Source organism: Athene cunicularia, assembly GCF_003259725.1.
Source record: "Athene cunicularia isolate RWA chromosome 4 unlocalized genomic scaffold, athCun1 chr4_part2, whole genome shotgun sequence".
NCBI lineage: Eukaryota > Metazoa > Chordata > Aves > Strigiformes > Strigidae > Athene > Athene cunicularia.
Genome location: NW_020799099.1, coordinates 5173594 through 5183218, shown reverse-complemented (window position 1 = coordinate 5183218; position 9625 = coordinate 5173594). Strand labels below are relative to the sequence as shown.

At 38.8% G+C, this 9625-nt stretch overlaps 2 protein-coding genes across 2 annotated transcripts in view; one reads left to right on the top strand and one right to left on the bottom strand.

The window, feature by feature from the left end:
- The window catches only part of METTL14 (methyltransferase like 14), a 21885-nt gene extending 12265 nt beyond the window's left edge, over positions 1 to 9620 (top strand). The window contains exons 8-11 of the mRNA XM_026848041.1: positions 1291 to 1383; positions 2749 to 2865; positions 5478 to 5688; positions 8780 to 9620. Of these exons, the coding sequence (XP_026703842.1) occupies positions 1291 to 1383; positions 2749 to 2865; positions 5478 to 5688; positions 8780 to 9093 (735 nt within the window). The 3' untranslated portion in view covers positions 9094 to 9620. The remainder of the gene's footprint in view (positions 1 to 1290; positions 1384 to 2748; positions 2866 to 5477; positions 5689 to 8779) is intronic.
- SEC24D (SEC24 homolog D, COPII coat complex component) overlaps positions 7118 to 9625 on the bottom strand; it is a 121318-nt gene continuing 118810 nt past the window's right edge. Inside the window, exon 25 of the transcript XR_003398333.1 lies at positions 7118 to 7128. The gene's annotated coding sequence lies outside the window, so the exon portion shown is untranslated. The remainder of the gene's footprint in view (positions 7129 to 9625) is intronic.

Below are 9625 nucleotides of genomic sequence, written 5' to 3'. Positions count from 1 at the left end.
CCAATATGTAGTAGAGAGAAATAGCTGATTAAAAAAATGCTTGCATAACCATGTCAGGAATTCTTCGTTTCAGGCATGTGGGTGGGAATAAGCAACTAATAAACACCTATTATTGAGAGACCCTCTTTGAAAGGTATGCAGGACTATGTCTGCATTAGCAGCGAATTTGTCATGGTATGAGTGAATCAGTAGATTGAAGCAGTTGTTGCTGAGATTTTACTTATCTGTGTTCTGTGCAGTTTGGGGGAGGGGGGTGATAGTGTTACTTTAAACTAGATTTAGTTTGTCCTTAGGCTGAAACCTGTACATGCATAACTCTAAAAGTGAGTCAGTCAAACTGACATGACAAACATGAGAACAAAATAAAATACAATTTACCTTTAAAGAATGAATTTGAAAACAAAGGCATTAGTGCCTGTGGTAAGAGACTAGGTAACTATGTGTTAAGGAATAGCCAGCTCCTCTGTTAGCCATTCTGTTATAGCAGGCAAAAATGGTGCTGGCAGAGTTGCCGCAGGGAAAAAAAAAAATTCAATCCCAACAGAAAAAGGGGAAGTGTTGGAGGTGGGAGTCATCTTCTTAGTTGGGAGTTATATCCACTTAGTGTCCTCTGCTGCATGATTTTTCTTCACAGTGGCACTGAATGAAGCTTGATTTGATGTGTTAGCAAGTTACAGATGAATCTTTTCAGCTTGTAATGAGTAACAGATGCTGTGCATCTGAAGTTACTTCATCCTGAATGTTACACATCTGTCATTGTTGAACCACTGTCCTGATAAATTCTTGATTCTTTTTTCCTGAAAGTGAAAATAGAATGTTTTTCCTATATAGTAATAGAATTAAGCTTATTTTTTTAATAACGTGTCTTCATAAACTTCACATAAGTAATTCCAGGGCTGAAAAGAAACAGAGAACTATTGCTTTGTTGTTAAATCTTTTTTCTACCAATAGAATGGTAATGTGAAGGGGGGGGGGGGCAGAAATCATGTGGGTTGTATTAATCTTTTAAGTCTAGAATTTTCTGCACAGATAGAACTTTTCTTAAAAAGAGTAAGCTTGATCATCAGCTATGTTGGAAACATGTACCTGGGTACCGATATGGTAACTTTTACAGCACACTTTCTCGAAAACAGTTTTAAGAGGATGGCTGTGAATGGTATACAGCCTAATATCTTTAATAAAAGTGCTTCATGATGGTTTCTGTGATAATGCTTCACCACTTACTAAATATTCCTCCTGATATAATTGGTGAATTTATCTCTAATTCAGAAACACTTTTATTATTATTAGATCATGAAGTTGGAAATTGAAGAAATTGCAGCCCCAAGGTCATTCGTGTTTCTATGGTGCGGTTCAGGCGAGGGTCTGGATCTTGGCCGAGTGGTAAGATGATGTTTTAATTCAATTTATCAGGGACAGGCTTAAGAGTTTATTTTTACCGTTGACTTTTTCTGTATGGAATTCTTGACTGTTACTGCTGAGATGTTTTGTTACTGTGGTAGAGGATATATAATTTTAAGCGGATTAAATAAATGTAAGTATATCTGGCATTAACTGTTTAGATACTGTTATTTTCCAGATGAGTTGCTGTACCCATGTGAGGAAGCATAATTCTATAGGGCCTAGAAAGCCGTACTGTCTTGTTCTTGATGTATGCATCTTGCTATAGAAGCAGATTGTATGCATTTACAATGGAAGTCTTCATAGTTTTCTGCCAGAAATATTAATGCTAGCAGAAAGGTACTGCTGTTTCATAAAGTGGCATGAAATTGTGTGCACAGCACTGCTTATTTCCAGAAAACTCCTGGAGTTTTAAGTAGGTTTACTCTGTGAGCTCTGTAAAGTTACCTCCCTATAAGATCTTGGGAGTTTCAGAGTATGGAGTTTCTGTATGCTAGGGTAGCACTGCCTGTGCTGGGGACGGTGGAATAAGAATTTCCAGTTGACTCTTGCTGTGTTGAAACATTTTTTGCTTAGTTTGAGCAGTGATTTCTATTAAAGCAATATGTCATTTGTTAAAGGACATGTGGTTACTAATCTGTTTGCTTTATCTGCTTTCCATTCCGAGGTTGGTTAAAGTAGCTATTTTGGATAGATTGATTTTGGTCACAGACATGTTCGTAGTAGCTGAACAGTTCTTGAACACAGCAATAGCCAAATGAGCTCAAGTCCTTAAGGCCCAATTTCCTTCCTTTCCAAGATTACACTTAGAGGAGTTAAGGATTTAAAAAGTCATGTAAGGTTTTTTGATATTTTTTTTTTGTCTTTTACATATGCAGGCAAAACCACAAAATGGTAGCAAAGGCTTTTGGCTATTTACCTTCCCATTTATAGAATTTTACATTGATGTGAACAGCTACCAGAGTACAGGTATTAGTGGAAACAGGGCCAAGGCAGCTGATCACTATGTCACTCAGACTGATTTTGATTAAATTTGTGTCAGTAGGAAAAAGGAGTGCTGAGTTCCACAGATCTGTGGAGTGGTTAGATTTTTTTTTTTTTTTAAAAAAAAAAAGGATCTAGACAAATTAGTGTGCCCATAAGCCTTTTTTTTGGGGGGGGAGGGGGGGGGCGCAGCTTGACTAAATATAGTGCAGTCATGCTAGTAAACTGCTTCATTCATCTGTGACAAACTTCTACTCCAGCTATGCTTTAAGAAAAGTGAGGTACCTATCATCTGAGTGTTCAAGTTAAATTACTTAAGTTTTTGGTGTAGTGTGAACTGTTTTATCTGTCTATAATATTTAGTGTCTACGCAAATGGGGTTACAGAAGATGTGAGGACATTTGTTGGATTAAAACAAATAAGAACAATCCTGGAAAGACCAAGACTCTAGACCCTAAGGCTGTTTTCCAAAGAACCAAGGTAAAGGTTTGGCTCAATTTTTCCTCTGTTCCCATCCTGTCTCTCAGTGCTGATGAAACACCCGGTGCTCCACAGCAGCTGGTGACATGCTTTCAGGAAAGCAGACATGAGGACTTCAGAGCTATGGTCTGGAAAGCATATTATATGAAAATAAACATATTCCTAGGATGAATGGTGAACTTCTGTCCCCTTCCTGACTTTAGTCAGTGTGAGGTACAGAAGTTTCATCTACATTTAGCACTGCTTGGTAAATTTCTGTTGTAGTCCTCTAACTGTGATGCACATTTGAGCCTTATTGAAATGTAGGTAGCTGAGGAGGGTTCATAGATCAGTGGAACAAGAATGAAATCCTGAGAGGGAAAATGGAAACTAATAGGAAATGTTACTATACATTGCAATGTTTTGACTTCTGGGTTGTTCTCAGTTATGGGTGAATGGTAGTTAGTTTGTCAGCAATACCTTTTGTATTGCTCCTTTCCAGGTTACAGGAGAAGTCTTTCTGGCAGAGGAACACCTTTTGAATGGAACTAAACTGAGCAGTAGAATTTGACTAAATTTTAATGTCAAGAGAAGTCTTAAAAACTATAAATTATAAATGGATTTAGTCATAAAAATTACCTCTGGAAGTCTGGCTAGTGGTTCTAAATGTGCCCATGCAAGTATCTGCCCAGAGCTTGAATCAGACAGGGGACTGTTAGGCAACACGGCTCAGTCAGCATCTCTTGACTCCCTGAAGGTGACTGTAATGCACAAGTGACAGTCAGCCTGGTTTAAATTAAACTGTTTCTTAGGGATGTGTTGTGAAGGATGTCTGTTGAAGAAAGTGCAGAGAGAAAAAGTATCCTGATTTAAGAGACTTAATGTATGTTACTCAAAAATCAGAAAAATGTAGATGGGGTTAATAAAGAGTTGGTTTGGGTATATGTGGGTGTAACTGGCAGTTCTACTGAATACATGGAGTTGGCTGACTATTTAATAAATCAAAGTGTCATTAACATCAGGACTCATTTCACATTCATTAATCTTTTGTTAATATTTAACATCCTCAATGCTGTCTCAGATTTGCTATTTTTTTAGGAGTATAAACTTCCCTTTAAGATATCTGGAAACTTTCTTTGACTTGCATTTACATTAATTTGAAGTTTGTTTGAAAGTGTGTTATATTGGTTATAAATATTTAAAAGTATAAATACAGTATGTTTATTGCATACAGTATTGCAAATATGTGCAGCTCACTCATGAGGGAGGTTAAAACTAAAACAAGGAGGATTTGGTGGGGGGACTTTATGTCTTTGTTTAACAGAGGAGAATAGTTTCTGGGTATTGGAGAATTTCTCTGTTTATTGAGCAAGGGTTGGAGTGAGGTCACTATCTCTAATAAACACTGAAAACTGAGCTAGCTTATTCTGATTAAATAAATAGTCTCTTGTGCAAGATGTATTTACCAGCTATTGCAACAGCAAATGCTATCTTATTGCATTTAGTTTAGGCATCTCTCTGGATGGATGCTTTATGCTCTGCCACCTGTTAGAGAATCTAAGGTACTAATGAATGACATTCCAGGTGTTAAGAAAATAAAATGTGTTTGTATATGAGGCTTTGTTTGATGGGTAATTTGCTTAGCAGTATTCTGCCTTTAGTTAAATTTAAGGTCCAAAAACTGTGTAGCATGGGTGCAGTTGACCAATTGCGTAGATTTGATAGGTCACCTATTTTGCCTTTCATATTTATTCACTAACTCTTGCCAAAAACCTGGAAATGATTACATACTCTTCTGCAACTTTTTTTAGAGCCATCTGGTGGCGCTTAGTGAGTCAGTGTTTTATGATACTGGGAAAATCACTTATCTGAGCTTAATATTCGCAGAAACAGAACTCTGAAATGAATATGTAGAACCCTCTTTTCATCCTGTACCAATTATGGTGATTCCTCATTCATAGATTCTACATACTAGTCACTTAAATTAATCTACAGCAGTGTTTTTTGAGGAAAGCAATGCATATTGCAGTTAAAGAACATTTTTAATGCTGATGGAGTTGTCTGAGAGTGCACTGACAGTTTGATAGTGGGTTTACATTTTTGATGCAGTGATACCTTCTAGAAATGAATCTGAGGATGAAGGGTACTTCACATTGTAACACATGTGAAAAAGTAAATCTTATTTTCACTGACTGAGAACTTTGAAAATTATTTGTATGAATAAAGTTAGGATCAGAATGCTGACAGAAGTATTATTCATATTTAATAACTATTCCCTTACACTTGCCATCACCTTGTACTCTCCTTGTGGTGATTTCCCAGCCTTTCCAGCTTAAAGCTGTAACTGCTGTAATTGAAGAAGTCCAAATACCTTATCTCAGCCTCTATTTGTAGTGTAGTTCATCAAGTCAGATAGCTCAAACTGCTCTCTGCGTTGTTGTCAAAAGGCTCTTTTGGTAGCTCCAGCCTTTTCTGTTCTTCTAGTTCGTGCTTCAGACTTTTCTCTGTGTAAGAGCAGGATCTGCTCTGCCTAGAATTTCTTTTTCTCTCTGTTGTGCCCAAACCATGGACATCTGTGCTGTAGCAGTATGTGCGGCTTGTGACAGGTGCTCTTCTGTGTGCTGTGTGCGTAGGAGCACTGCCTCATGGGCATCAAAGGAACTGTGCGTCGCAGTACAGACGGTGACTTCATCCATGCTAATGTTGATATTGACCTCATCATCACAGAAGAGCCCGAAATTGGCAACATAGAAAAACCTGTAGAGATTTTTCACATCATTGAGCATTTCTGCCTTGGACGACGACGTCTTCATCTTTTTGGACGAGACAGTACAATTCGACCAGGTAACAACATTTATTTTTGTCAAATAGTAAAATTTTAATTTACTTTAATAACCCTTTCTCATCATCTGAGGCCACTTGATGGGGACTTTTGATGGAAGCTGAGGCAATAATGGTTGAGCCTAATGCAAGGTTCTCTGCCAGGACTTGTAGCGACTGCGTGGCTTTATTTCTGTGCATAACTGTGCAGGTACCCCCATTTCTCCACCATGGGATTATGATACCACAGAAAGCCAGACAAGTTTTCTTGGTGACTTCTCCATGGTGGAAATCTAATCAGGAGTAAGAAAATCTACTAGAGGGAGATGTTTCCCAGGTTTCCTACCCCCCTTCTTGGGCAACTAACCAGACTAATGTTCAGCAACAGAGTGATTGTGGCATCACTTGACAGCTCTCCCAGCACTGTGACGATAGCAAAGTGACTTCTACTCTAGTTAACATTCTGTCTTTGATGATCAAGCGCAGAAAATTTTGCTAGAACTAAAGATCTCACATGGGTATTTTCTTAGCAAGAATGTCTGTCTTAGGCTGGTTCATCAGCCTGTGTTGTATGCGCATCGTCTAGAACCCTATTAAGTGGTATTACAGTTAGGTTATAATTTCTATTATTATGATGATGTCTGTACTCTCCTTCATCACTTACAACAGATTGAAAGGCCTGACCATTGAAACAAATAAAATGCAGTTATCTTCAATCTGATCCACATATTTCTATGCATTTTTTTTATCACGTCATATTTGTTTCCTTTCTATTAAACTTCTGGTTTTTGACATCATAGTGAAGTAAACTTCACACTAGCTCTAAAAATTGAAATGTCTTTATCATGTGCAGGATAGAGTAGCGGACTTCTCTGCTTGTAAAATTCCTATCAGTGTCCTAAAGAGGTTTCCAGACCTATGTCATAGGTCAGGCAGTAGATCTCAAGGAGATGCATTTTTGGTTTATGTGAAGATCTGTCAGTCACAAAAGAGGGTTGCTTGGACAGTCTATGACAAGTATCAATTCTCTCAATTTTCTCAGAAGAAAGGTTTTTATTAACCAGTATTTTTACCTGTTCATGTGTTTAATTCAACAGTAAATAGAACAAAACTCAGTTGTGATTTCTTTTTTTCCCCATGTGCCCTGTGTGTATGCTTCTCAGAAGCATGATTTCTTCCCCAAAACTGATTTTAAATCCCTATGAGCTTAGTGCTGGCCCTGTTGTCAGTATCTGAAGACCCAGTGTCTTACACTGGATGCTGCATCTGACGTGATTAAAAAAAAATGCATAGAAATATGTGGATCAGATTGAAGATAACTGCATTTTATTTGTTTCAGTGGTCAGGCCTTTCAATCTGTTGTGTGTAAGTGATGAAGGAGAGTACACACTAGAAGAATAAAATCTATTTTGACACCTTTTTAGACTTTTGTATCTGTTATCAATGACACTTCTGCCCTAAAGCCTAATGTGAAATACAGTTCAACAGTCCTGCTTCTTTCAACTGCCCGTGAATGCTTGAATTGCCCAACGACGGACTTCATGTTGGGGATAGTTTAGTCACTCCTCACATACTGGTGGTACTGCCAGTGTTGGTCTCTGAACAAGTTACGGTAGCAGCATGCCCTTTTCAAAAATAAGTGTGGGGGGATGTGAGTGGGGCAAGTGCTATAGATGCTTCAGGTTCATTTAGTGGGTTTGTGTAATGCTGTTTTCCCCTAAATAGAGATTAGTAGTTTGGATGATAGAGAAGAAACAGATATGAGTCTGTCCATGGCCTCATTTGATGCATGTGAATGCTAATACTTAGGATATTAATAAAAAAAGTTGCTTATTCTTTTATTGCAGTTGGGTTAGGGTGTATATTGGTATACAAGCTGCAAGCAGTAAGCTACCTAAATAAATTTCAAGTTGTGTTTCTCTCTTGCTCATACCAAGTGACTATATTGGCCATTCCTGTTCTTTGACTGGCCTTTCGCTTTAATTTTAATGATGATGTCAGTCTTAATTCTCTTGGTTACTGGTGTGTGTGTGTGGAGGGGGCCTTCTGTAGAAAGGCATTGTTCAAGTATTACTTCAGTGCTGTTGTAGGTGAATTATTACATTCATGTCCCACAAGATCACGAACTTCTGTATCTTTTAAATTTGGTGGTTATCCTGGAATTGCATTGCGTACTTTAAATCCTGTACTCATCACAGATCCTCACAGTGCTCAGTGAAGTATGAAAACCTAACATTTTAATTTTTTTTTTTTAAATGTGCAGGAAGCAAAGTAAATGTTGCAGAAATCGAGTAGAGAGAACAGTGTTAAAGAACTGATCTTGGGTTTTTTTATTCTTGTTTTCCTTTTAAGCATGTTGTTGATTTTCTTCATTAATATGATACAACTGAAAAATACATTCTCACTGGTATTTTTAAGTGGCCTGCGCCACATTTTTGATCCAAAAGCTACTTTAGCTCATTATATGGAGAAACAGGAGGGTGCTTGTTTTAAACATTTGGCTGCCTTGAATCACTTGGTGAGGTTGAAGTGCCCACTTTGGGCATAAACAGGTTAATTTAACTCTTTAAGCTCTTTCATATCACATGGGCTTCAACAGAATTGTTATTTTATTGTTTTTAGATATGTAGTTGCAGCATACTGTGCTCTTGGCTTCACTGACACAACTTATTTCTGGAGATATGATTACCTAATTCAAGTTAAATTGCCCTTTAAAAAGAGGAGGAGGCGGATGATGTTGTTTTTAAACTAGATGAATTTACTGATCTGGTTTAGTCTGGTCCCAGAGGGGCTTGAAAACAATGTTGTGTAGGAACAAGCCGGAAGGAGGGGGAAGGGGTCTTGTGAAACCACAGCCTGAATGTTCCCACAGCCATGTGTAATTAATAAAAAACCAAAAGAACAACCCTTAGAAAATATCAACCTAAAATCTTAACTATTCAACAGTTTTGGCTTTCCTAGGGGTGACTTTTTCATTCCATTCAATACAGGTGATGTGTGTGTAAACAAGTGTCTGTCCCTATCACTTGAGTGTTCATTTACTAGGAAAAGACCGTAATGGCCTTGAAGCATGAAGTTTGTTTTTGCTTTGGTTGACTCTGGTTTTGTTCCCTAGGTTGGCTGACTGTAGGACCCACCCTCACAAACAGCAATTTCAATGCAGAAACATATTCTTCATACTTCGCAGCTCCAAATTCCCACCTGACCGGCTGTACTGAAGAGATTGAGAGACTTCGGCCCAAGTCACCACCACCCAAGTCCAAGTCTGACCGGGGAGGTGGTGCACCAAGGGGAGGAGGAAGAGGAGGGACTTCGGCAGGCCGAGGAGAAAGGGGCAGAGAGAGGAATAGAACTAACTTTCGGGGTGAGAGGGGTGGCTTCAGAGGGGGACGTGGAGGTACCCATAGAGGAGGCTTCCCCACCCGCTGATGACTGTTAGGCAATTGCTTCTTCCCTCGGTCTTGTGCCTCATCCCTGAATCGTTTTCTTAGTCTTTTTTTTTTCTGAAGTGAATTATTCTGGGGACTCAAGCCAGACGACTTTTAAAATTGGTGTTGGTGCAAGCAGCGACAGTCTGCACCCAGCCTGGCACGTCGCCTCACCCCACAGGCAAGGTCCCGCACAGCCTCCTGCCAGCTGCTGCGTGTCAAAGCAGAGGGAGCCATCTCTTCAGAACCACAGATAAGATTGAACTGAAGATACTTGCTCTTCCCTTATGAAACGTGAAAGGCGTTTATTAACTGTCATTTTCTCCAAAACAGGGATTCCTGTTCAGGTTTGGACTGACTTGGGTTACTTGTGCTGGAGTGGGCATGAAATGCAGTTCTGACTGCATGGCCATGGCAGACTTACTCTCTCATTCATGGAAGAAAAAGTGCTGTGTCTATACTGACACCTATTTTAACTTCTCTGAAACCAAGGAGCAAATGGAGTAAATAGAATTCTATTTTTTTTTATTTGG